The 26376-nt window shown below is 46.6% G+C and overlaps 3 protein-coding genes across 7 annotated transcripts in view; 1 reads left to right on the forward strand and 2 right to left on the reverse strand.

The window, feature by feature from the left end:
* Nucleotides 1–733: 733 nt before the first annotated feature.
* IQCK (IQ motif containing K) lies at nucleotides 734–17789 on the reverse strand. The gene is made up of 5 exons (XM_081338412.1): nucleotides 17666–17789; nucleotides 6520–6649; nucleotides 4623–4720; nucleotides 1762–1814; nucleotides 734–949 (listed from the first exon to the last, which is right to left on the reverse strand). The coding sequence occupies exons 1-5, from the start codon at nucleotides 17696–17698 to the stop codon at nucleotides 868–870; spliced, it is 396 nt and encodes a 131-aa protein (XP_081194538.1). The 5' UTR covers nucleotides 17699–17789; the 3' UTR covers nucleotides 734–867.
* On the forward strand, nucleotides 10118–18281 carry KNOP1 (lysine rich nucleolar protein 1). Its single transcript, XM_081338403.1, has 5 exons — nucleotides 10118–10217; nucleotides 11737–12913; nucleotides 15799–15873; nucleotides 17715–17786; nucleotides 17960–18281. Exons 2-5 carry the CDS (start codon nucleotides 11753–11755, stop codon nucleotides 18269–18271), a joined length of 1620 nt encoding a protein of 539 aa, XP_081194529.1. The 5' UTR covers nucleotides 10118–10217; nucleotides 11737–11752; the 3' UTR covers nucleotides 18272–18281.
* Nucleotides 18282–19698: 1417 nt separating this feature from the next.
* Nucleotides 19699–26376, reverse strand: part of VPS35L (VPS35 endosomal protein sorting factor like) — a 47050-nt gene continuing 40372 nt past the window's right edge. For 2 of the 5 annotated variants that reach the window (XM_081338399.1, XM_081338396.1), the window contains exons 28-31: nucleotides 25326–25491; nucleotides 24340–24458; nucleotides 21740–21886; nucleotides 20684–21231 (exon numbers count right to left, since the gene is read on the reverse strand). In XM_081338399.1, the coding sequence (XP_081194525.1) occupies nucleotides 21133–21231; nucleotides 21740–21886; nucleotides 24340–24458; nucleotides 25326–25491 (531 nt within the window). In that variant the 3' untranslated portion in view covers nucleotides 20684–21132. Of the gene's footprint in view, nucleotides 19820–20674; nucleotides 21232–21739; nucleotides 21887–24339; nucleotides 24459–25325; nucleotides 25492–26376 lie in introns of those variants that run through there. The other 3 variants (XM_081338398.1, XM_081338397.1, XM_081338400.1) reach the window with 3 other exon arrangements.

The following is a 26376-nucleotide window of genomic DNA, read 5'->3' on the forward strand; positions in this document are numbered from 1 at the left end:
AGCGTAAAAAGGAGCCTCTTGGGTTTTTTTCCCGGAGAAACTTCATTTGTTTACGTATTCGATTTTTATCAGGCCCTTATTATTTTATAGGTAACTTGAGGCAGCGTGAATATATAAATACTCCTTGCTCCTCTTCTGTTTTCCCCTCAACAACAGCCCTGCAAAGTGGGTGGTGCTGAGCGGGAGTGACAAGAAGTCCCCGTCTCTTGGTGATCGGCCCAAAGTCATCCAGTTGGCTTTCAGGCTTAAGGCAGGACTAGAACTCCCCATTTCCTGGTGACTGGGCCCAAAGTCACCCAGGTGGCTTTGATGCCCGTGGCGGGACTAGAACTCGCCGCCTCCTGCTTTCTTGGTCTGGAGAAACTTGGTTCCTCTGGACTGAACGGCAGGGATTCCCTTATCCTATGAAATTTATTCTCCGAGGGAAACCTCTTACAATTATAAGCCACTGAGAATCACTTAGCTTAACTGGTTAATTAAATAAAGAAACAAACAGCCGTGTGTGAGTCGGTTCTACCCCTATCGAGAGTCACGAAAACCCCAAGCCAGTCCCTCTCTCTCAGCCCTAGGAAGGAGGCAATGGCAAACCATGTCCGAAAAACCTTGTGGAAATTCATTCATTTATTTATTTATTTGCCACTCCGCCTTCCCCTATGCAAAGCAACCCAAGGGGGGAAAAAAACCCACAACTCTGCAAGGAAGCGGTGCTCAAATTATCCTGCCTGTCGAGAGGGTTGTGATTGTGACGAAGAAAGGAGAAATGAAAAATGAAAAAAAAAGGGGGAGAAGCTGAGTGCGTTTCACTCTCTTTCACGGGATAAGAAGTGCAGCCAAAGATAGAACTGTGTGTAAACCACGAGTAAATACTTACTGGTCCTTTAGCCAATCCTTCACGAAAGGGATCTCGAAAAACTCTACAAACGGTTCGTCTTTTCTCTTCGCGTTGTGGCTGGGAGGATCGGGATTGCGGGGAAAAGCAGACACAGACAAAAAGGGAGAGTAAAAACTAAGCCCTCAAATTACGACCGTAACGCAAATTTCTGCCATCAAGAGAGACACTTGTTAAGTGAGTTTGGCCCCCGTTTTACCACAGCTGCTAAGCCGTTGTGAAGTTAGTAACAAGGTTGTTACGTGAATCTGGCTTCCCAGAAGGTCGCCAAAGGGGGGGGGTCACATGACTCCGGGACACGTCAACCGTCATAAATATGAGTTAGTGGCCCAATGTCTACATTTTGATCCGTGCCATCGTTGGGATGCTGCCATGATTGTAAGTGTGAAAAATAGCCAAGTCTTTTTTTTTTCTTTCAAGGCCCTTTATAACTCCCAACGGTCACTGAACAAAGTATTGTAAGTCAGGGACTCTCTGCATTGGTCTCTTTATTTATTTTATTTTAATTCCATTTATATCCCGCCCTTCTCCGAAGACTCAGGGCGGCTTACAAGCTTAGCAATAGCCTTCATTCTATGTATATGCCTGCTTATTAGGGCTTACACACACACCCCCAAGCGGCATTATTACAAAGTCAGCTAATTGCCCCCAACAATCTGGGTCCTCATTTTACCTACTTGGGAAGGATGGAAGGCTGAGTCAACCTTGAGCCTGGTGGGACTCGAACCTGCACTAATTGCAGGCAGCTGGTGTTACTTAAGGAGGCATTAGCCCACTGCTCCACCAAGGCTCCACAAGGCTTCTCTTGTGAGAAGGGGGCAGAAAAGTAACAGAATGATCTTCAAATACTTAACCCCGAGCAAGGAACTTACTTGTATAACCACTCCGTGAGGAAATCAAGGGCGATAAATCTTGTCTGTTTCCTCTGAAAGGACAGAAGAGACACCAAGTTCAGGAAAACAATGATGAGAACTGATGGGGTCCTTTTTTATTATTTTTATTTTGATTCTGCTTTTTTCTCCAAAGGGCAAGTTGACATGGAAACAGCCACGTTCAACAGACAAAAAAACAAAAACAAACGGTGGGCATCCACGGGGCGGCAAGGGAGGATATGACCATGACAGAACCTGTCTTCTCAGCCCAACCCACCTCACAGGGTTGCTGTTGTGGGGGAAAATAGGAGCCAGGAAGGAGTATTGCGTGTGGGTTTCTCATCTTGAGTTGTTGATAAAAATAATGAGAGGTGGGATGTAAATATTCATGCAAATGACTGTATTTGTGCAGAGTCGTCGCATCGATTGGAGTTGTATTATTACGGCCATTGTAAGCAGATGTCCCTGCATCCCACAGAGAAGGAGTACAAGGGGTCCCCGACTTGTGACCATTTGACCGATGTTACAATGGCGCTGAAAAAAAAGGGACTTGCGACCCGGTTCTCGCGCTTACGACCTTCACACAGCATCCCCACCGTCGGATGATCAAAATTTGGACACTCTGTATTTACGACGCAAGGGGGCATCCCGGGGTCACGTGATCGCCAGCTGCAACCTTCCCACAAGCAAAGTGAAGCTGGATTCGCTTAACGACACGATTCACTTAACAACCGCAGTGATTTGCTGAAGAGCCGTGGCAAAAAAAAAAAAGGTTAACAGCCTTACAGTATTTATTTTTCAGGGCTCTGACTGTCTTTAAAGAAAGCACAAAGGCCGGTTCTGCGCAGAGCTGGGCTGGGTTAAGCACCCACGGATGTGCACAGGAAACCTCCCTAACAATGCGCATTGTTTAGTGGCAGATGTGCTGCACGCTATTTTCCACAACGAGAATAACCTCCCATTCTTGGCTGTGTTTGTCTTACACTCTAGAACACAATGCAGGGCATAAGATAATTCCGCCACCCTGCCTGCTTTAATTTATGGATACGCCCACTGCCACGGACACTTTTCCACAGTTCAGGACATTCTGATAAAACACACAACCTCACTCACTCACACAAACAAATGCACCCTCGCTCGTTTGTTTTTATTACTCTGCCAACCCTGCTTTTATTAGCCTCGGAATATTTCACCCGAGAGGTTTGGGAAGGGGCGGATTTGCTGCGCTCTTAAAACGCAAGAACTGCCTTCTGGCTGAATAGGACTTCAAATCCCATCATCCATTGCCAGCCTCCTGCTGGGCTAAGGATGGTGAGGGTTTGCAATTAAATCCCTCCCGGGAAAGGAAGAAGTTGTAAGACGCCGTCACCACTTAGGTTTTGCAGACTTTTGACTTGCCTAGTAGTTCTCGTAAAGATGCATTTTGTGTTAATACAATACAGATAGTCCTTGTGCTACGACCAGAAGGTCGCAAAAGAGGATCACGTGATCCCGGGACGTTGCAACCGTCATTAACGTGAGTCGGTTGCCAAACCTCCGAATTGTGATCACGTGATCGCGGGGAATGCTGTAACGGTCGTTAAGCGTGAAGAACATCGTATCTCACTGTTTTCCGGGCCGCTGCAACTTCAGTTGCTCAGCAAACTGTTGCAAATCTAGGACCACCTGTAAAAATCAAATTCTGTAAAGCACCCAGTGCCGCTTGCTCAGCCCTTCGTAAAAATGCATCGGTCTTTTTAAAAAGCATCTCACAGACCAATCAAGCCAATCAAGCCTTCTACCTATACTGGAGCTTTTTTAAAAAACAAAAACAAAACAAAAACTTTTTATATGCATATAAAAAATGGGGTAGGCGATGAAACTACCGTGAATTGCTGCATCTTAACTATGAAAAGGGACGCGGTGGCTCAGTGGGTTAGGACGCTGAGCTTATCGATCAGAAGGTCGGCAGTTTGGCAGGTCGAATCCCGAATGCCGCGTAGCAGAGTGAGCGCCTGTTACTCGTCCCAGCTTCTGCCAACCTAGCAGTTCGAAAGCACGTAAAAATGCAAGTAGAAAAATAGGGACCAATCCGGTGGGAAGGTAATAGCGTTCCGTGCACCTTTGGCGTCTGGTCATGCCGGCCACATGACCACAGAGACGTCCTCGGACAAGCGCTGGCTCTTTGGCTTTGAAACGGAGATGAGCACCGGCCCCTAGAGTCGGAAACGACTAGCACACATGTGCGGGGGAATCTTTACCTTTTAACTATGAAAAGCCAGTCCACAAAAAACAACAACAAAGAAGTAAAAAATGGAAACGAAGGCTTAATAAGGTTGGTTCCCCTAAAAGCCGTTATTAAACCTGCAGGGAAGCAAGCGTTTCAAACTCACTACTGGGATGCTGGGAAGAACAGCTGCTTGTAAAGACTTAAGCTGTAGTTTCTTCAAACTCAACAACTTTGAGGGGGGGGGGAGGGGATTCAACTCCCAGAATTCCCCAGCCACTGTTTCTGATCCCTCCATCCCAGGCCTGCAAAACCGTCAGGGGGAAGAAACCAGGAACCGGGATTGTTCAAATTGAATACCAGTTTATTGCCAGCTCTCTGCAAGGATCTGAACTACTGACGGTCAAGGCACATTTGCGGCAGGTAAAGAGTCAAAGCAATTCAAAGTGTGCTGGACTTGTGGGTGGGAAGGGGCAGCAGAGACTGATGACGCGTTTGACCCTTCCCTCCGGCTCAGCCTGGTCCTAACAGAGTTTGAAGAGTCCTTGGAGGTCGTCTAGTCCATCTCCTACAAAAGCCATCAACGTGTGGCTTTGTCAAGCTGATCCGGGCGTCTGGAAAGTCACACCCTCCCGGAAACGGTTTTGGGACTCACCTCGAAACATCTTTCTTTCTTAGCTTGATGCAAGAGTTCTACCATCCCAGGAAGAAGCACTGGGAAAATGTAGCATTCCAAGAATTCCCTGGGAGTACCTGGAAAGACCAACATTTGTTTTTACAACCATGTAAATATTAAGTCTGTTCCATTTACATATTGTGTAAATCGGGGGGGGGGTGTCTTCAAGCTTGGCCCTTTTATGACTCGTGGACTTCAACTCCCAGAATTCCTCAGCCAGCCATGCTGAGGGGAAAGGGAGATGTTTCCAAGCTGAGCCAGGGTGGCTCAGGAATTCTGGGAGTTGAAGTCCACGAGTCATGAAGGGGCCATAGTTCCCCCATGCTGGCTCAGGAATTCTGGGAGTTGAAGTCCACGAGTCATGAAGGGGCCATAGTTCCCCCATGCTGGCTCAGGAATTCTGGGAGTTGAAGTCCATGAGTCATAAAAGAGCCAAGGTTACCTACCCCTGGCCTAGGCCGCTTTATGACTTATGGACTTCAACTCCCAGAATTCCTGAGCCAGCCATGCTGAGGGGAAAGGGAGAGGTTTCCAAGCTGAGCCAGGCCGGCTCAGGAATTCTGGGAGTTGAAGTCCACAAGTCATAAAAGGGCCAAGTTTGAAGACCCCCGATGTAAATAATCAGCCCTGTGGTTCACAGACTCCTTTCTTCCTTTCCCGGTCCCCCAGTTGCTACTCGCTCCTTTTAACTTTCTCCTCTCGTCCATTGTAAGCCCTCCAGAATCACCTATTGTGAGTTGGGGGGTGGAGGGAAACGACTCTACAAATTTGTTAAATAAGTAAACGAATAACTACAACCTCTTCTATTCCTTTCTTCCATCTTCCAACAACCTAGGGCTTTTGACAACCACCACTTCACAGGGTTGCTGTTCTGTGAGGAAGGAGTATTATTGACGTATTACGGAAGGAGTATTATGGACCTTCGCTGCCTTGAGTCCTTTATAAAACTAAAGGTGGAATAATAAAAAAAATCTAATAAATAAATACAGGCAGTCCTCGACGGAGCCCCAAATTTCTGTTGCTAAGTGAGACAGCTGTGAAGTGAGTTTTGCCTCGTTTTACGACCTTTCTTGCCACAGTTTCACGGAAGGCGATGATGACTTGACCCAGGACCCTGAGACCGTCATAAACATGAGTCGGCTGCCAAGCCTCTGCATTTTGATCACCTGACCCGCAGGGATGCGACAGTGGTCGTCACGTGTGGAAAAACGATCGTTAAGTCCCTTTTTCCAGTGCAGTCGTTAACTTCGAGCAGTCACTAAACAAACTGTTGGAAGTCGAGGACTACAAAAGTGAAGGCACTTTGGTCCGCTCTTCTGTCTCTGCTTTAAAACGTGCATTAGAAATGGCTGAGAATGGGCCAGCCCCAATGCCGTAGACTGCAACTACGAATTGGGCAGAAAGCCTGGGTTAAGACTGGATGTCCCTTTTCTCCTCTCTCTCTCTCTCTCTCTCTCCTTCCCTCTCTCTCTTTCTCCCTCTCTCCCTCCCTCCCTCCCTCTCTCTCTTTCTCCCTCTCTCTCCCTCCCTCCCTCCCTCTTTCTCCCTCCCTCCCTCCCTCTCTCTTTCTCCCTTTCTCCCTCCCTCTCTCTCTTTCTCCCTCTCTCTCCCTCCCTCCCTCTCTCTCTTTCTCCCTCTCTCCCTCCCTCCCTCCCTCCCTCTTTCTCCCTCCCTCCCTCCCTCCCTCTCTCTTTCTCCCTTCCTCTCTCTTTCTCCCTCTCTCTCCCTCCCTCCCTCTCTCTCTTTCTCCCTCTCTCCCTCCCTCCCTCCCTCTCTCTCTCTTTCTCTCTCTTTCTCCCTCTCTCCCTCCCTCTCTCTCTCTTTTTTTTTAAAAAAGGGCTCCTGATAAAGGAAGAGAAGCTGCAGGACGACTTACATGTTTTTAGGTCAGGAGCGACCAATTCAGAAAGAAAAGACAGGGTTTTCTGAGAGAGCACTTCCTCAGTAATCACAGATCTGCTGTCATCCCCTTTCAAATCTGGCAGTGACCCAACCTCTGCAGGAACCTGTTAAAAAGCAAAAAACGAGGAGGTGAACACCCTGCTCCAATTTAAATGAAGACTTTAAATACACCAGTTGAACTTTTTTTCTTTTCCTATTGCCGGCAATGGGGTGGGCGCGGTTTCGGCATGACGCATCCGGCCCGTGGGCTGGCAGTTTGACACAGCCCTGATCTAAAGGGTTAGAAATGTATCTGGAATATCCTCCCGGATTGAGTGCTTAGGTTTCTTGGTTTGATCCAGGCATTAGCCAAACTTACAAGGTCAGGAATTTATAGTGCATATGTTTAAAAAGCCACATCTATGTCATCCCAAGCTTCATTGTGGGGGGAAAACAATCGTTAAATGATCATTAGGGGGGGGGAAATCACAGTTCTTAATAATAAGAATTTTGGAATTTTTTTTAAAAAAATTAGATAATGGGGAAAAAGGGGATTACACAACTTAGGGGGACTCACAGTTCTTCTGATTAAGACCAGGAAACTGAAATATGTAAGAACACACAGAAAAACAAGAGCCAAGTTTAGCTCAAGATTTGTAAAGACGAAGCTGGCTGCAGTGAACTGAGCTTGTCAGTTCACATTAAGACATATAATGTGCAAGCTGCAAAATGAGATTTGCTGCATAGGGGTGGGGTGGTGCCTTAGCGGCAGACATGCATGCAGAAATATCTAAATTCAGCTTCTGGCATCTCCAGGCAAAGCTGGAGAAAAATCAGAGGGAGGGGTTCCAAGACTGAGCTGAGTAGCTCAGAAGCTTAGGACAAACCCTGGTAGGCGATTTGGGTTTGGAAAGACACCACAAGTCAGGATTCCCAATTTGGATTAACCTGACCCCTTTAACTGACATTTCAAGGCAGGGGTGTCCATTCTTTAAGACTTGTAGACTTCAACTCCCAGAATCCCCCAGCCATGCTGATATCTTGCTTGTAGAACAGTCTGTCGTTGTTTTTCCCCCTTGAAACTAAAATACCTCAAACACTGTACGCTTTCAGTGTTTCTGTGCAACTGGGCAGTGTATCTATAATAACAATCTTTTGGCAACGTTATATGGAATATTTATCCTCTCGTTTTTTTTAAAAAAAGAGCATAAAAGATGCCTTGGTGGAGCAGTGGGCTAATGCCTCCTTAAGTAACACCAGCTGCCTGCCATTAGTGCAGGTTCGAGTCCCACCAGGCTCAAGGTTGACTCAGCCTTCCATCCTTCCCAGGTAGGTAAAATGAGGACCCAGATTGTTAGGGGCAATTAAGCTGACTTTGTAATAATGCCACTGGGGTGTGTGTGAAAGCCCTAATAAGCAGGCATATACATAGAATGAAGGCTACTGCTAAGCTTGTAAGCCGCCCTGAGTCTTCGGAGAAGGGCGGGATATAAATGGAAATAAAATAAATAAATAAATAAATAAAATAAAAGAGTTCCAGGATTATTATTTTTTAAGAAGCTGAAGATAACCACCATCTGGATTTTTCTTTTTTCTTTTTTTTACCTGTAAGGCAGGTGGAGGTACCTCTTTCTTTTCCAAATGATCTGGATGAACAGGCTGTTGGGCTTCAAATTCTTGTTTGTTTGTTTCCAAGAAAGCGAGAGAGAGAGAAAATGAAAAGGACAAAGAGAAAAGGATAAGAAATTAACTTGTGGAACCCTATTTGAAGGATTAAAGATCAAGACGTTTAATTTGTTGCTGTTCCTGGAAGCTCTTAAAGGATTTCTCTGGCTAAATTAGAATGGCCAGGCTTTAAAGATTTATTTATAGATTAGATAGGGAAAATGTGTTTTTTTTTCTGGTTGTACTTTTAAAGAAAACGATAAGCTACCGTGTCAAAAGGAAAACAAAAGGCATGCAAAACCGATTTATTCAATTTAGGGCTAAAATGCACGCTTTGAAATAACAGAAACACATGCTACATCTGGTAACTCAAGACTTGACTCCCAAATCTTAAATCTGGGCACTAATCAAATCTAATCTAAGCACGGGGCACGCACAAACACTAATGCAGTGTTTCTCAAACTCGGCCACCGGAAGACGTGTAGGCTTCAACTCCCAGAATTCCCCAGGCACCCGGGGAATTCTGGGAGTTGAAGTCCAACACGCCTTAGGGCGGCCAAGTTCCTGCATTAAACCCTGCACAAACCAAAGGTGAAAGGAACCAAGGCTGTCGCATTCCCTTTCTGTGTGTGTGTGTGTTTCCAATAAAAACTGTGTGTGCATGGACCTCTATGAGCCTTGGTGGAGCAGTGGGCTAATGCCTCCTTAAGTAACACCAGCTGCCTGCCATTAGTGCAGGTACGAGTCCCACCAGGCTCAAGGTTGACTCAGCCTTCCATCCCTCCCAGGTAGGTAAAATGAGGACCCAGATTGTTGGGGGCAATAAGCTGACTTTGTAATAATGCTGCTGGGGGGGGGGCGAAAGCCCTAATAAGCAGGCATATACATAGAATGAAGGCTATTGCTAAGCACATTGGTTTGTGCTTAAATTGTAAGCCGCCCTGAGTCTTCGGAGAAGGGCGGGATATAAGTGGGATGAAGAAGAAGAAGAAGAAGAAGAAGAAGAAGAAGAAGAAGAAGAAGAAGAAGAAGAAGAAGAAGAAGAAGAAGAAGAAGAAGAAGAAGAAGAAGAAGAAGAGGAGGAGGAGGAGGAGGAGGAGGAGGAGGAGGAGCCTTGGTGGAGCGGTGGGCTAATGCCTCCTTCAGTAACACCAGCTGCCTGCCATTATTGCAGGTTCGAGTCCCACCAGGCTCAAGGTTGACTCAGCCTTCCATCCTTCCCAGGTAGGTAAAATGAGGACCCAGATTGTTGGGGGCAATAAGCTGACTTTGTAATAATGCCGCTTGGGGGGGGGGCGAAAGCCCTAATAAGCAGGCATATACATAGAATGAAGGCTACTGCTAAGCTTGTAAGCCGCCCTGAGTCTTCGGAGAAGGGCGGGATATAAATGGAATTTAAAAAAAATATATTTCTGCTGCCCGGTCAGCCTTCTCTCCCCAGGGAGGAACACGCCCGTTTGCACGCGCACACACGCACGGGCACCCCTTTCGCACGTGCATACACCCTTGCGCGCCCTTCCTTTGCAAGGGCGAGCTGGATGCACCGCAAAAAGTCCTGCAAAACTTTCCTGGGTCTCTCTGCCGCCACCTGCTGGCCGCCCCCAGTTCTGCCGCCAGCGTCCCTAAGTCCAACCCCCCCCCCTCCTCGTTAAGGATTTGGGATATATTCTGGAACTTTCCCACCACCACCACCACCTCGGGGACCCCCCCACTTCGGCAAACCCCCCCCCAGAAGCCCGCCCCCCCCTCCCGGCTAGCCGCTTCCGTCTCCACCTGCGCAAATCTCCTCCCAGAGGCTCCGCAGCGGAGCCTCCTCGGCGACGGCGGCCATGGATGGGCGCGAGCGAGGAAGCCGTTGCCAGGCGACGGCGAGGCGCGTCTCTAGGCGACGGGGGCTCCCGCCGCTTTTTCACTTCCGGGTCGAGCCGGAAAGAGCTGCCTCGCCTCCCGCCGACGCCGTCGCCCGCCGCCGCCGGCGGGAGAGGAACTGCAGGGTCTTCCGCGTGGCCGCCTGGGAAGGGGCGAGAGGTGAGTGGGGAGGGGGCTCTTTGGTGGGGTGGGGGTGGGTGGGCTGCCAGGGCGCCAGGTTGGGGAAGGGCCTTTTTCTCCAGGGTCTTGCAGGTATGGGGCAGGACTGCAGGGGTCTGGCAGGGGGATCGTTGGTGGGGGGGTGCCTTTGGATTCCAAACAGATCCGATCCCCGGGGCAGTTTTACAAGGCGGGTATTTTGCACCGTTTGTCAAACGGTATTTTCTGGGGGGGAGGCTGGAAAGCAGGAGACGGTGAGTTCTAGTTCTGCCCTAGGCATGAAACCAGGAGATGGTGAGTTCGAGTTCTGCCCTAGGCATGAAACCAGGAGATGGTGAGTTCGAGTTCTGCCCTAGGCATGAAACCAGGAGATGGTGAGTTCTAGTTCTGCCCTAGGCATGAAAGCCAGCTGGGTGATTTTTGGGCCAATAAACAGGAGATGGTGAGTTCTAGTTCTGCCCTAGGCGTGAAAGCCAGCTGGGTGACTTCGGGCCAATAACCAGGAGATGGTGAGTTCTAGTTCGGCCCTACGCATGAAAGTCGGTTGGGTGAGTTTGGGTCAATAGCGAGGAGATAGTGAGTTCTAGTTCGGCCCTAGGCGTGAAATCCAGTTGGGTGACTTTGGGCCAATAACCAGGAGATGGTGTGTTCTAGTTCTGCCCTAGGCATGAAAGCCAGCTGGGTGATTTTGTGCCAATAACCAGGAGATGGTGAGTTCTAGTTCTGCCCTAGGCATGAAAGCCGGCTGGGTGACTTTGGGTCAATAACCAGGAGATGGTGAGTTCTAGTTCTGCCCTACGCATGAAAGTCGGTTGGGTGAGTTTGGGTCAATAGCGAGGAGATAGTGAGTTCTAGTTCGGCCCTAGGCATGAAATCCAGTTGGGTGACTTTGGGCCAATATCCAGGAGATGGTGTGTTCTAGTTCTGCCCTAGGCATGAAAGCCGGTTGGGTGATTTTGGGCCAATAACCAGGAGATGGTGAGCTAGTCCTGCCTTAGGCATGGAAGCCAACTAGATGACTTTGAGCCAGTCCTCTCTCAGCCCAACCCACCTCATAGAGTTGTTCTTGCGGGGAGAAAAGGAAGGAGTATTGGGTATATTCTTGGCAACTGCCATGTATTTATGATGGTTGCAGTGCCCCAGGGCCGTATGATTGCCACTTGCGATCTTCCCAACCAGCTTCTGAGAAGCCAAGCCAATGGGGGAAGCCAGTGCACGATTCACTTAACAACTGCAGCAATTTGCTTAACTCTGGCAAAAAAGGTAATTAAGGTGGCCACAACTCCTTTCTCAACGGTCTTGATTAGCGACAGAAGTTTTGGGCTCCACTGTGGTCGTAAGCAGCCTGTACTTTGAAAAGAAACTGGCCTTGTTTAGCATTCTGTTCCAAATAATTGCCCTTGCAGATGTGTTGTGATAAATGTATGCTACTTCACGAGCGGAGGTCTGTTCACCATTTGTAGTGATCCTGTATCCTAAAACCTCTTATCCTTTTGTGTTTTTATGCCCCCCCCTCCAGAGAAATCCCCCAAAATATGAAGAATCCTGAGCAAACAGGAAGGAAAAGGAACAAAGCTAAAGATCCGAATTCTGGCCAGGTTGTTATAATTGAAAGCCTCGAAGGACGCTATTCAGATTTCGCCAAAAAAGTCAAGCCAAAAAAATTAAAATGCTTGGTCAAAGAAATGAGTTCAGAAGGGCCAGGTCGAAAGAAGAAAGAGAGAGACACTGAATCCAAGGAGGAAATCCGTGCAAGCTCTACCGTGGTTATAGAAAGTGGCTCGGATTCAGAATCGTTAAGAAACACCAAGAAAAGAAATAAGGGGTCCAAAAAAGAGAAAGACCAAAAGCTTTTCTCTACCCAATTCCAAAACTCTCAGGGTGTGGATGGTATCGATTTTCACCTGAGTAAGAAATGCGACAAGAGTGTTCTTGAAGTTGACAGGCAAGATGAAGAATCGGTGATGAAAAGGAAAAAGAAGAAAAAGGAGAAACGAAAAGACAAACCTACCGGCCCTGATCTTTGCCAAGAAATGCTCTCCAGTCAGAAAAAGAGTAGGACCCGTGGCCGGAAAGTTGTGGGTGAAAATGTCAAGACGAAACCCCTTGACGACCGCAAGGGCAATCAAGAGAACAGCAACAGCATTTCAAAAGAACAGATTGCCCAAAGTAAGAAGAGTGCTGGGATGCAACAAGGGGGAGATTTGGCCTGTAGATCAGAAAAAGACAGCGAAGCCATCAAGAAGGAGAAGAAGAAGCTGAAGAAAATAAGTATTGCTTCCCTTTCCTCCTTAGCCAGGATCCAGGAAAACTGCTGCAATATTATGAGTGAATGTAGCCTAAAATGCGGCTCTAAGGAAGGGCTGGGGGTCTGCGAGGCCCCTAAAGAAGTTAATAAAGCAGCCAAGAAAGAAGCGAAAAGAAAGACTGGAGATGGGAGCCATTTTGCAGAAGCTGGCCAAGATGTCTTATCCAAGATGGGAGCACCGGGAGGGAAGGAAAAGAGAAAGAAAGCCAAGAAGCGCAAAGTGGAACGAGACGGCGTGGGGAGGGATGACCGTGACGGATTTGAGGGCAGCCAAGAACAGATCAAGAAAAAGAAGAAAAAGGAGGAAATTAAAAACTCTCAAGATAACAAGAAGAAAGCAAAGAAGAAAAAGGAAAGTAAGCTACACATGGAATTGAGAAGACCGGTGGTAATTTTTTTTTATTTTTATTTTTTTTAATTTATGGGCTTAGATCTGAACTAAATTGGCACTTTGCAAAATTTCAGTTGGGACTAAAGCATGACTTCAAATAGTAGTAATAGTATAGCTAGTCTTCAACTTCCAAACCATTCATTTCGTGTCTGTGCAGTTTACGGCACTGAAAAATAGCGACTTAAAAGCTGGTCTTCCCACTGTGGTCGGGTGATCAAAATTCGGGCACTTGGCAGATGGCTTGTATTTATTTTATTTATTTTTATTTTAATTCCATTTATATCCCGCCCTTCTCCGAAGACTCAGGGCGGCTTACAAACTTAGCAGTAGCCTTCATTCTATGTATATGCCTGCTTATTAGGGCTTTCGCCCCCCCCCCAGTGGCATTATTACAAAGTCAGCTTATTGCCCCCAACAATCTGGGTCCTCATTTTACCTACCTCGGAAGGATGGAAGGCTGAGTCAACCTTGAGCCTGGTGGGACTCGAACCTGCACTAATTGCAGGCAGCTGGTGTTACTTAAGGAGGCATTAGCCCACTGCTCCACCAAGGCTCTTATATTTATATTTATGACGGTTGCATCGTCCTGGGATCACGTGGTCACCATTTGCAACCTTCTCAGCTGGCCTCTGAAAAGTCAAGTCAGTGTAGGAAGCTGGATCTGTTTAAACGGCTGCGTGATCCATTTAACAGCTGTGAATTTTATTGATTAAATTTATTGGTCTAGCTTTGAAGGGAGGTTCATAAAAGACACTGAAAACCTGCTGTGTATCATCCCAAACCAGAGGAGAAAGGATCACAGATTTAAATTGCAGAAAGGCGGATTTCTGTGGAACTGCTGAGATCAGTTTGACAGTCAAACCAGTGGTTTAAGGAGTTTGATTTCTCTGGGCCTTTCAACCCTACAATATTGTTGTTAGCTGCGAAGTCGTGTCCGACCCATCGCGACCCTATGGACAACATTCCTCCAGGCCTTCCTGTCCTCTACCATCTTCTGGAGTCCCTTTAAGCTCACGCCTCCTGCTTCAGTGACTCCATCCAGCCACCTCATTCTCTGTCGTCCCCTTCTTCTCTTGCCCTCAATCTTTCCCAGCATTAGGCTCTTCTCCAGTGAGTCCTTCCTTCTCATTAGGTGGCCAAAGGATTTGAGTTTTAGCTTCAGGATCTGGCCTTCTAAAGAGCAGTACTGTACTATACTATTAATACCACATAGTATTTCAGAGAAGAAAATTCTCTTGTGAAACTGCCATCCTGTCGCCTCTGTAGGAGGACTAATTCCAGCTGCAAAACACTTGAGTCCCCGGGGGGGGGGGAAGGCTTATGGACCTCAATTTTGTTCAAGCCGTTAAAAGAGCAGTTGTGTTTTGTTTTTTGAGGAGGGGGGAGCAAATTCCCTTTAATAAGAGGATAGGCCACCAATGCCCCTCCCCTCAGTCTGGTTTGTGGCCCTGGGAGCCCCCCTCCCCAGACCGCAAATGCAGATTGTAAGGTAGGGCTGGAGTTCAGCTCGAAGTTTTCTCGCCCCCCCCCTTTTTTTTTTACAAAAGCACAAACGCTAAAATAACAAAGGAAAATAAAACACACTGGACAACCTGCACACTGGAGACACTTTGCGGTAGGTTCCTGATGTTAATCAGAAGCCTCTCCAATTGTGGTTGGAGATCTCCGACTTATTCTTTAGAACTTTCTCTGCTTTCAATACCTAGCTTTTTTTTTTTTTTAAAGAGAGACCCAGGCTTCTATCCGCTGCAGTTCTGGCACAAAAAACAGTCAGCGTTGCCATCTCAGAAACCTGGCGGTTTGAGAAAGTTGTAGGGGGGGGAAAAACACCCCAAAACTATAGGTAATATTTTGCTAGGCTAACCCTTTCAAAGGGGCTCCAGTTTTCTGACTGTTTATGGAAGCAAAGGCTCCGTTAAACCCTATAATCCCCGTAGGAAAGTGGAATCCTTGCAAGTCTGCGTTCCAGCTTCCCGTGTGGTCTCGGAAGGAGGCTGGGGAAATATCGGTTTCGTATTTTGAGCAGCTGTGAATGCCAAAAGAAAATGCAGCTTCAGCAAAAACGCTTAAATCAGGGGTCTTCCAATCCTTGAGAATTTTTATAAAGATTTGTGGATTCCCAGAAATTTGTGGATTTCAACTTCCCCATGGCTGGCTGGGGAATTCTGGGAGCTGTAGTAAGTCCACAAGTCTTAAAAAGTTGCCAAGGTTGAATGCTCCCGGTTAAAGATTGCCTTGTTAATGGGATGAGTTGGTCGATCGATCTTTTGAGATCATAACTGCATCCAGCTGGAATAGTGGGGAGGGGGCGCTTCGCCAGAGAAGCCGTCACTCCCACAACTTAATCACAGCCCAGATACCACCAAGCGCATCCCATCCTTTGCGCTGGACTCCCCGGTGTGCTGCAAATAATCGTCTTAATACTTCCGAGCTATTTCACGCTCAGGCTGGCATTTCAAATGCCTCCAGAAATGTACGCTAGCAGCCTTTTCATTTAGAAGGCCGAGAAGCTCCGGTCAATTTTGATTTTTATCTGCCCTGTCCAAGAAAGGCTTTTGTGATGGCTAGGATTATCTCTTGGCCTTTTGTTGCTTCGCAAATCTACTGTACCCCAAGCAGTTTTAATATAAAGAGGAAGAATTGGCTGTTAAATGTATCCTCTGGCCTTTTCGGCACGACAATCCATTTAGGCTTCCAAAATGTTTGGAACTCGGGGGCTGCTAAAAGAGTGGAACAGCTCAGTTAGGATTTGGATGCCGATGGTAGGGCGCGCGGGAAATGTAGCGTGACATCAGATTGGGGAGGATTACAACAAGGTTTTTACCCCACTATACCCGACCCTGAAGAGGTTTCAACAGTATATCTTTTTGTTTTTTTTAAAGAAACAGGAGCCGGAAGACGAAGTGAAGCTGGTGGCATTCAGACAAGGAAACTGTGATGAAGTGAACATAGACAAGGTAACAATCATTTTTTATCTTAGGGCTGTGTTGGGACCTTGTCAGATGAGGGCTGGTTTGGATGCAAAGAGGAGAGACAGGATGTCCCATCACCACCTTGTCTGACCTCTTGGATGTCCAGCGCTTCAGCTATATTGGATTTTTATTTATTTATTTATTTATTTATTATTTATTTATTTGTATGGAAGGGGACCACCTTGTCTGACCTCTTGGATGTCCAGCGCTTTAGCCATATTGGATTTTTTTGGGGGGGGGTATGGAAGGGGATTTTGGATAGTGCTTGTGGATGTCCACTAGTCTCAAGATTAAAAAAAAAACTAAATTCAGTCCCTTTTCCTTTCCCTTTCCCTCCTCCACCTCTTCCCTTCTCGCCTATTTAGAATCAGCTAGATTCATTAGAATAATCAGCAGACAATTGTACGTACATTCAATCTGCACTAACCCCTTTGCTGAGAAAATTCTGTTTGGCCTGTGATTGCAGGCACGGGGTTGGGGTGGGGTGGGGTGGTGGGGAGGAGGACGACACGAAGAGGACACCAGAGAATTTGAGGACCTCTGTGAAAAGATTGTGTGGTTTTCCTAAGTGCCGTTTTAAGCCTCAAAAGGGTAGCTTGTCTTCACAGAGATCCTTCAATAATGTCAGCGTATGGTCTGCTTGCATTGCATAAACTAGGCTCTTTATTATGGATCAAAGAGAGAGATTCAAAAAAAAACCTGGTTGTTTGATTTAGCTGGCCTGGACTGAGGGGTTTTAAATTTTTAAATTTTAAATTAAATTTTAAATTTAGGCTAACGTTATTTAATTCTGTTTTAATTTTAACTGTATTTTAACTTTTGTACTGTTTTAACTGTTTTTTAACTTTGCCCTGTAAACCGCCCTGAATCCTTCGGGAATAGGGCAGTATAGAAATCTAATAAATGAATAAATAAATGTTCCTTAAAGCTGTGTTTCTCCATCTTGGCCACTTGAAGAGGTGGTGGACTTCCAACGCCCAGAATTCCCCAACCAGGAAAGCAAAGCTGGCTGGGCAAGCCCACACCTCTTCAAGTGGTCAAGGTTGAGCAACTTTTGCCCTAAAGCAGGGGTGGGCAACCTTGGCTCTTTTATGACTCGTGGACTTCAACTCCCAGAATTCCTGAGCCGGCATGGCTCAGCTTGGAAACCTCTCTTTCCCCTCAGCGTGGCTGGCTCAGGAATTCTGGGAGTTGAAGTCCATGAGTCATAAAGCGGCCTAGGCCTAGGCCAGGGGTAGGCAACCTTGGCTCTTTTATGACTGGTGGACTTCAACTCCCAGAATTCCTGAGCCAGCACGGCTCAGCTTGGAAACCTCTCCCTTTCCCCTCAGCACGGCTGGCGCAGGAATTCTGGGAGTTGAAGTCCACAAGTCATAAAGCAGCCTAGGCCTAGGCCAGGGGTAGAAAACCTGGGCTCTTTTATGACTCGTAGACTTCAACTCCCAGAATTCCTCAGCCAGCATGGCTCAGCTTGGAAACCTCTCCCTTTCCCCTCAGCACGGCGGGCGCAGGAATTCTGGGAGTTGAAGTCCACAAGTCATAAAGCAGCCTAGGCCTAGGCCAGGGGTAGAAAACCTGGGCTCTTTTATGACTCGTGGACTTCAACTCCCAGAATTCCTCAGCCAGCATGGCTCAGCTTGGAAACCTCTCTTTCCCCTCAGCACGGCAGGCTCAGGGATTCTGGGAGTTGAAGTCCACCAGTCATAAAAGAGCCAAGGTTGCCTACCCCTTCCCCTAAAGTAATCCGGTTGTCACCCCTCTTTCCAAGTTTACTGACGTTTTTCTCCCGGGGCGCCGAAATCAAATCCATTCTTTTCTTGCTCCAGATGAGACGGCAAGCGCTTCAAGAAGAGATCGACCGGGAATCTGGCAAAACCAAAACTGCCAAGGAAGAATTGGTGAGCACGCACCCCCCCCCCACCCCCCATTTTGCGTTCGGTCTGTTTCAGCTGAGCTGTTTTAGCAGCTAATCACCTGGCTGAGGAATTCTGGGAGCTGAAGTCCACAAGTCATCAAAGGGACTTGTGGAGCCACATAGAGTCTGCTAAATTTTCTCCCCTTTGTTCTTCAGGACAATCGTTTGGGCCAGTGGAGCACAGCGGCATTTGAAACTCCGGAACAAGAGATGAAATTTCACAGACTGCTGGGAGGATTTAAAAAAGACTCGGCCCCAGCTCAGCGTTCTCTGGCAAATGCTAAGAAATCAAACATGGCTCTGGACCGGCCCAGGGAGCAAGAACTGCAACAAAACCTAGAAGCTGAATTCAAGAAAGCCATGGAGTTTAAGCAGCATCGAGGAATCGGCTTGGGCTTCCGGTCTGGGGCTCCAAGTGGTGTACACATAGACAAATACGCTTCCAAATCTATTAAATTCGAAGACTGACATGTCAGGAAGGGAAAGTTAAATTGTCCAAACAGGTTGCGGGGAGAGAGGGGATTAATATTTTTTTTTAATCTACCAGAAAGAAAATGACTCTGGACTTTTAACCGAGACTCTTCAAACTGATGAGAAACGGCCTCTACAAATACTTGCGATGACTTCTTGTTAGGGTGCATATATGTGCATGTGCATACACACACACACACACACAGAGTCGTTGAACAGTAACTAAAAAAGTGGCGGGTAAGAATAGAACATAATTTAGCTCGGAGGCAGGCAACCCATGGTTTGCCTCCGGTCCCGGTTTTTCCTGCGAGTTTCCATATTGCCTCTCTGAATCTTGTGGACACAAGATTGTGAAGTTTGTCTATTCAATACTTAGGCCAATGACCATGTAAATTTGCGGCCCTGGCCTTAGCCGCTCGGCTCTTCTGTCATATAGCGAACGTGTGTCCAGGGAAGAAAAGCCATCTTGTTCTTTGAAAGCTACCTCGATTTTATTAAAAGTTTTTTTCCCCTACAATTCATCTTTCTCAAGCGGTATCTCCAAGTGAGTAAATGTCCTTGTACCTACGAGGGAGATTATAATTTTTATGCTTGGCCAAGATGCATTTCTGCATGGGGCCGCCTTTGAAGACCAGCCAGCAGTTACAGCTACTCCAGGACCTATTTGTAGCCCAGGGTTGGTCCTTAATGCTGTCTGAGCTTGGTTGTTTTCTTGCAGACGTTTCATGACCCAATTAGTTAACATCATCAGTGCTAGAAAGGAGTGGGGTTTGAAGAGAGGAGGAGGAATGTGGGGTCCTTAATGCTCTCTGCTCTCTTGCAGACTTTTCATTACCCTAAGTAACATCTTCAGTGCTGGGAGGAGGAGGAGGAGGAGAACTGTAGAGTCCATGATGCTGTCTGTTCGGTTGTTTTCTTGCAGACGTTTCATGACCCAATTAGGTAACATCATCAGTGCTGGAAGAGAGTGGGGTTTGCTCTCTCTTTATATAGAAGTGGTTTGAATACCCAGTCAAGGAACTTCCAATGCAGACAATTGAATAGTAAACGGCCAAGAAGAAACCCAGATTCCCACAAACACGGACAGGGTAAGCCACCTGTATATAAGCAAGAGGGCAAAGGCCGCTCCTTTCCTAGCATTCATGATGTTACCTAGTTGGGTAATGAAACATCTGTAAGTAGCCAACCGAGCTGTGAGAGCACCAAGAGTCCCACACATCCTTTACTCTCGTGGCCTCGTTTATTCTCCTCTGTGTCACACACACACACCCCTCCCCTCGCTTGGTGTGACATCTCCCTTTCCCTTCCGACCCTTCCTCAAATCTAGCCTTGACATTTCTACAAAACCAAGGTTAAAACTGAGATCAACGGCTTATTTTGAAGGCCAACTTCTGCGGTTTGGAATTCATTTTTTGTTTTGTGTGGAGGCAGTGAACCAACCGGCACGTTTTTTTCTCCGTTCTAAAATGCTGCTCCTCCGTTCTCAAAAGGATCGCATCATCCAGCAATTTAAAGGCAAAAACCTCTTCGCTCGCTCCCTGGCAACTATAAATTAAAAAGCAGATGAAGACCGCATCATAGTAACCAGGCATCACGATTACCAAAAATAATAATAATGATAACCAGCTAAGAACTGCCCAGAAAGGTTAATACCGAATATAAATGCCTCCTTGTTTTTTTTAAATGCGCTTTAAGAGAAATGTGTTGTGAATTAACTGATCTGCACTGCAAACAATAATTTCCACTGCTTAATGGAATAACAAGAGTTGGAAGGGACCTCGGAGGTCATCTAGTCCAATCCCCTGCTAAGGCAGGAAACCATTCCAGACAATTGGCTGTCCAGTCTCTTCTTTAAAAACCTCCAGTGATGAAGCACCCATAACTTTTGGAAGGCAAGTTTGTTCCACCGATTAATTGTCCTCCCTGTCAGGAAATTTCTCCTTAGTTCTGGGTTGCTTCTCTCCTTGGTTAGTTTCCATCCGTTGCTTCTCGTCCTGCCTTAATAATAATAAGTTGGAAGGGACCTTGGAGGTCATCTAGTCCAACCCCCTGCTAAGGCAGGAAACCCTATACCATTTCAGACAAATGGCTCTCCAGTCTCTTAAAAACTTCCAGTGTTGGAGCATTCACCACTTCTGGAGGCAGGTTGTTCCACTGGTTAGTTGTTCTAACTGTCAGGAAGTTTCTCCTTAGTTCTAGGTTGCTTCAGGCGCTTTGGCGAATAGCTTGACTGCCTCTTCTTTGGGGCAGACCCTGAGATACTGGAAGACTGCTATCATGTCTCCCCTTGTCCTCCTTTTCATTAAATTAGACAGAATATTTGGGACATAGACTTTTCATGGTCTTTCCCAAATGTTAATTTTTTTTCTCAACTCGGCTTTCTTGAGTAGGTGGTTTCAGAGCATATACTTTAAAGGCATGAAACAATTCTGGCTTAGCCCTTTCCTAAAGCCAGCAAAGTACTGCTTTTCTCCTTTGCCTTGCCAACTCGAATCATCATCTTTCTTTCCTTTGCAAGTCCGCCAAATTTGGATTTGAAAGTTATTTTTTCCACTCCGCAATGATTAAGATAATATTTCACTGACCCAACATTAACATTAAAGTCAACGTTTAATGGTTAACAGCTGTGTAGTGGGGAACAAAAACCTCATTTAAAAAAGAAAAAGAAAAAATGACTGCATCGCCGTGAAAATTTTACCTTTTGTTCTCCAACCAAGTAAATCTATCATGCACCGAGGGACCTTTTAAAGCAAAAAGATAACGAATTCTGATAACGCCCTATGAGGCAGCCTGGGCGTCGTTTAAAGGGCCTGGAAAACTACCTTTTCAGGGATGTAATTTGCACGGATTGGCATCCATTAAGTTCTTGACTGCAAAGGGAGCCGTAGTGCCAGCTCTGTGAAGTGGCTGAGTTCAGGGTGTTTACTCTGCAGCTTGATGTATTCCAAGGTTTTGACCTAGAAAGGAGAAAAGGGAGGGGAAAAAACAGTGAAAGTTGAATTGTTATGCATCTCTGCCTCAGCCTAAAGGGTGTTTTTAAGCTCCAGTGATTCAGGCATCAAATTATTATCCAGATTTCTTTTTCCCAACAACAAAACTTGACAACTGGGTGAAGTGAAAGGCTACACGGAGGGAAAAAGCTCACTGTTACCAAGTCAAGGGCTTGTCTGATGAACTAAAAAGAGGTTGCAAATAGCAACAGCGCTTAAGACTTATATACCGCTTCACAGTGCTTTGCAGCCCTCTCTAAGCGATTTACAGAGTCAGCCTGTTGCCCCCAACAATCTGGCGCCTCATTTTACCGACCTCAGAAGGAGGGAAGGCTGAGTCAACCTTGAGCCGGTCAGGATCGAACACCTGGCAGTGAGCAGAGTTAGCCTGCAATTCTGCATTCTAACCACTGCGCCACCACGGCTCCTTCCTCATGGGGGTCCCCTCCCCCCAGGGCCTTAGGTCTCTTCTTACTGTGGTTTTGGTGTCCGCAAAGCCATGTTTCTGAGCCAGGTTCCACAGGTTGACGGCCAGCTGGTTGAGTTTGTTGTTCTGCAGATCGGCGTGAGCCAAGAGGCTACTGAAGAAGCAAAGGGCCAGGTGACTCTGCCGCTTTAGAGTCTGCCGATGACGAGAAGAAAAGGATTGGTTGGGGGAAGAGCTAGGCCAGGGGTAGGCAACCTCGGCTCTTTTATGACTCATGGACTTCAACTCCCAGAATTCCCAGCTGACTCAGGAATTCTGGGAGTTGAAGTCCATGAGTCATAAAAGAGCCGAGGTTGCCTACCTCTGAGCTAGGCAATGCAGGTAATCCTTGACTTTTCCATTTACCAACAGTTTTTAGTTTATACATATCCTAGTTGTTTTTAACGTTCAATCTTTTTTAGACAATCAATGTCCTGGTTAGTTTGCCCCATTTTTTTTAGTTTCCCATTGATATTTAAATTTAACGTTTAATATTTATAATTTCCAAGTTTGTAAAGATGTTCCTCTCTTCTTGTTCGGCCAGTTATTTCACCAGCCAACCAATCGTTGCAAGAACCAGTGGTACAAATCAGGTGCACGTTTAATATAGGATTCCTTCGGTGGATAGATAGATAGATAGATAGATAGATAGATAGATAGATAGATAGATAGATAGATAGATAGATAGATAGATAGATAGATAGATAGATAGACAGACAGACAGACAGACAGACAGACAGACAGACAGACATAGATAGATAGATCATCTGGATGTACGGATGTACATACAGAGAGATAGATGGATAGATATAGATAAATAGATGATGGAGGGACGGATAGACAGACAGACAGATAGATATAGATAGGCAGACAGACAGACCTATCTATAGATTTGATAGATAGATAGACAGACAGACAGACAGATAGATTCCCTAATGCAGCTGACAAAGTGAGAAAGAGCCTGTGGCGTAGAGGTTAAAACAACTGCCTAACATGCAAAGCAGCCCAGGTTCGAATCTCAGAAGGGTATGGCTGGCTGATGAGAGCAAAGAAGCTTGAAATAGCTATATCAGTCTCCCTTTAATTCTTTGTCAGCAATCCAAATTATACACAGTTCCTTTGGTGAACATCCTCAATATGACACTACAGCACAGCAGAAGAGTAGGCCACTCGGTGTCCTTCAGATGTTTGCTAATCAACTTCCCCAACCTCTTGCCGTCGGGCGTACCTATTGGAACACCCAAAAATAAAAGAAATCCTGGGAAAAGGAAAGAGAAGTCAAAGCGTGCAAACGCCGAGAAGGGAGCGGATGCCGGGTCTTGCGGTCGTACTTGCTAAATTTGGGGGGAAACGCCATGGCAAAGTCAACCAAGCCCCCGTGCGGAAGACCCAAAGGTACTTTCTGAAGTCTCCCTTCGTGGGCGCTTCCCTGGGCAAAGCTTGCAAAGAAACCCAGGAAATCATCAGCTGAGAGTTAACCAGCCCGTCTGTCTCATTGAGCCCTGACGTCAGTTGAAAGACTCTTCCTTTGAGAGGCGTTGGCGAGGCGATCATGGTTGACCAGCCCCATCAATTAATGCGCTTCATACTTGACCGGAACTCTCTTTAAAATCAGCCAGCCTGAACTGTCGCCCAGGGAGGGGGTGAGTTAACTACAGAAGCAGACGGGGGGGGGGGGAACAAAGGTAGCGCCACTGCCAAAATGCAGTCAGCTGGAGTACTGCGGTCTGCCCTACACGGGGCTTCCATTGAAGACTGTTCGGAAGCTCGAGATGGTCCAGAGGGCAGCAGCGCAGATGCAGGGAGTCCTAAAATTTCCGTTACTAAGCAAGACACTTCTTGAGTTTTGCGCCGTTCATGACCTTTCCGGCCACAGCTATTAAGCGAATCACTGCAGTTGTTAAGTTAGTAACACGGCTGTTAAGTGAATCTGGCTTCCTTGTTGACAGGTCACAAAGAGGGATCGTGTGACTCTGCAAGCATCATAAACACATGCCAGTTTCCAAGCATCCGAATTTTGATCACGTGACTGCAACTGTTTGAAGTGTGAAAAACGGTCACAACTCACACTTTTCAGCGCCGTTGCAACTTCAAACAGTCACTAAATGAATGGTTGTAAGTCAAGGACTACCTGTAGTTAGAGGTACCCCTTGATATGGCCATATCCAACCAGTACTGAGCAAGCTGCATTGATTCCCATAGTGTTTCTGGGTGGAATTCTCAAAACGTAGATCATCCTTATACCAGCTTCGCCAACGTGGGCAACTTCTAGGTGTGTGGACTTCAATTCCCAGGATTCTCATCAACGATTATGCCGGGCAGTGGAATCCTGGGATTTGAAATCGACACAACTGGACGTTGCCACGGATATGAAACACTGCCTTATAATGAAAGTTTGTGAATCCTTTGAGAACTCTCCGCATCCCGCACTACAGAAACAACTCGGCTTAATCAAGTTTCACAGATAAGAGATTCTGATTCAACATCACACAAATCAGGGTTCCATGTCAGGCTACATAGACAAAAGCAGGAGAAAAGGGTTTTTGGTTTTTTTTCAGTAGGAAAGCGCCAACACTTCATTTCACTGATGGTGTGAAGCTCCTTCTCACCTCATCTTTTCCAAGATTCTTCAAATGCTCCAAGATTTGGCTTATCACTGTTTCACACAACCTGCTCGTTTCTGCCAAAAATTTAGTGTCTCCCCCATACAAGGTATCGTTGGAGTCAACTGGGGAAAAAGATGAAATACGGAAAGGGAGGTCAGTAAGAATGTAGAAGGCTGGCCATCTTAAAAAATAAAATAAGCTGAATTAAGAATTTGAAAGGCTAACCCTAAATAAAATAAACTGAAATCTGGAATAAACCTGGCAAATTAGAAGACTAACCATATACATAAAACATAAACTAAAATCTGGAATAAACCTAGCACAGGGGTAGGCAACCTCGGCTCTTTTATGACTTGTGGACTTCAACTCCCAGAATTCCTGAGCCAGCCATGCTGAGGGGAAAGAGGTTTCCAAGCTGAGCCATGCTGGCTCAGGAATTCTGGGAGTTGAAGTCCACAAGTCATGAAGGGGCCAATGTTTCCCCCACACCGGCTCAGGAATTCTGGGAGTTGAAGTTCACGAGTCGTAAAAGAGCCAAGGTTGCCTACCCCTGGCCTAGGCCGCTTTACGACTCGTGGACTTCAACTCCCAGAATTCCTGAGCCAGCCATGCTGAGGGGAAAGAGGTTTCCAAGCTGAGCCACGCTGGCTCAGGAATTCTGGGAGTTGAAGTCCACAAGTCATAAAGCGGCCTAGGCCAGGGGTAGGCAACCTTGGCTCTTTTATGACTCGTGGACTTCAACTCCCAGAATTCCTGAGCCAGCCACGCTGAGGGGAAAGAGAGAGGTTTCCAAGCTGAGCCACGCTGGCTGAGGAATTCTGGGAGTTGAAGTCCATGAGTCATAAAAGAGCCAAGGTTGCCTACCCCTGGCCTAGCAAATAAGAATTTAGAAGGCTAACCATCTCAAAAATAAAATAAAAATCTGAAGTAAACCTAACAATTGAGGAAACCCTGGGCTATCCGTCTCCCTCTTTTGCCTTCTTCCTCACCTTTGTCTATGTGATAGATGTAGGTCTCCTGGCTCATTGCAGAGAGAAGATGCAACACATTGGTGTAAATTTTGACTTTGTCATCGCTGTTATCTTCCCACGTGTAATCCTGGATCACGTTGAGCAGGCCTCGCACAAGGAACAGCACACCTTGCTCAGGATGGTCCTAGGGAACAAAGATGGGTGAGGTATTGCAACGTATTAAGGGACTGATCTCTTTTCCTAAGCACTAACGTCTTCAAGGATTTATATCGGAGGGCTTAAGACTGAGCCTTAGAATGCAACACGGAGGGAGACGGGGATAAGCTGTGTTACTGGGCTGAGTCACCGTCTGAATGGACGTACACTTGCTCTCTTGAACGTCTTCCAGTAACAGCACATAGCTCTTCCAGGGACATTCCAAGTGGGGTATCCTGGGTGCTCTTCAGACGTTTCATTACCCAAGTAGATAACGTGATCAGCCTTAGAAGGGACTGAGGTTTGTGGAATGGCGTAGAAGGGGGAGGACTACTGTGGGGCCCTCGGTGCTCTCTGAGCTTGATTGTTTTCTCGCAGATGTTTCATTACCCAACTGAGTAGCATCACTGGTGCATTGAGGATGTAGGCCTAGTTCGGTTGGGTACCCCAGTTGGGTAATGAAACGTCTGCAAGAAAACAAGCACCCAGGACCCTACAGTCTTCCTCCTCCTCCTCTTCAACCCCTCCACCTTTCTCTGCTCTGCAAGCCCTCCTGGTACTGATGTTATAGTTAGTTTGGTACTGAAACATCAGCAAGAAAACAACCAAGCTCGGAGAGCACCCAAGACCCCAGAGTTCAGCCCTCAGCTACAAACATTCTGTTCTACTGATGACATTCCAAGTTATTTTTTAACACCGTCCAACTTATCCGTGGCCTTCTCCTTGTATTTATTTCAGTCTTGCCAAGCAATTTATTTTTTTTGAGTCTTATCATCCAACTAAATCCCAGGCTAAAACTTGTGAGTTTTGCTTTCTGATCGTCACTTCGAACAGCGTAATCGGCCTTTACGTGGTCCAAAGCAGAACAACCCAC

This window comes from Vipera berus (assembly GCF_964194415.1).
Source record: "Vipera berus genome assembly, chromosome: 13".
NCBI lineage: Eukaryota > Metazoa > Chordata > Lepidosauria > Squamata > Viperidae > Vipera > Vipera berus.

What these genes read in the sequence shown, in the direction of transcription:
- IQCK (XM_081338412.1), bottom strand. Translation starts at nt 17,698, where the DNA reads ATGGATTTGATTTCGGCGCCCCGGGAGAAAAAC. An exon ending in CGCTCCTGACCTAAAAACAT is followed by an intron (nt 4,721 to 6,519) that starts GTAAGTCGTCCT and finishes TGGTCTTTCCAG; the next exon opens with GTACTCCCAGGGAATTCTTG. An exon ending in CTCACGGAGTGGTTATACAA is followed by an intron (nt 950 to 1,761) that starts GTAAGTTCCTTG and finishes CGATCCTCCCAG; the next exon opens with CCACAACGCGAAGAGAAAAG.
- KNOP1 (XM_081338403.1), top strand. Translation starts at nt 11,753, where the DNA reads ATGAAGAATCCTGAGCAAACAGGAAGGAAAAGGAACAAAGCTAAAGAT. An exon ending in TGGAATTGAGAAGACCGGTG is followed by an intron (nt 12,914 to 15,798) that starts GTAATTTTTTTT and finishes TTTTTTTTAAAG; the next exon opens with AAACAGGAGCCGGAAGACGA. An exon ending in AAACTGCCAAGGAAGAATTG is followed by an intron (nt 17,787 to 17,959) that starts GTGAGCACGCAC and finishes TTTGTTCTTCAG; the next exon opens with GACAATCGTTTGGGCCAGTG.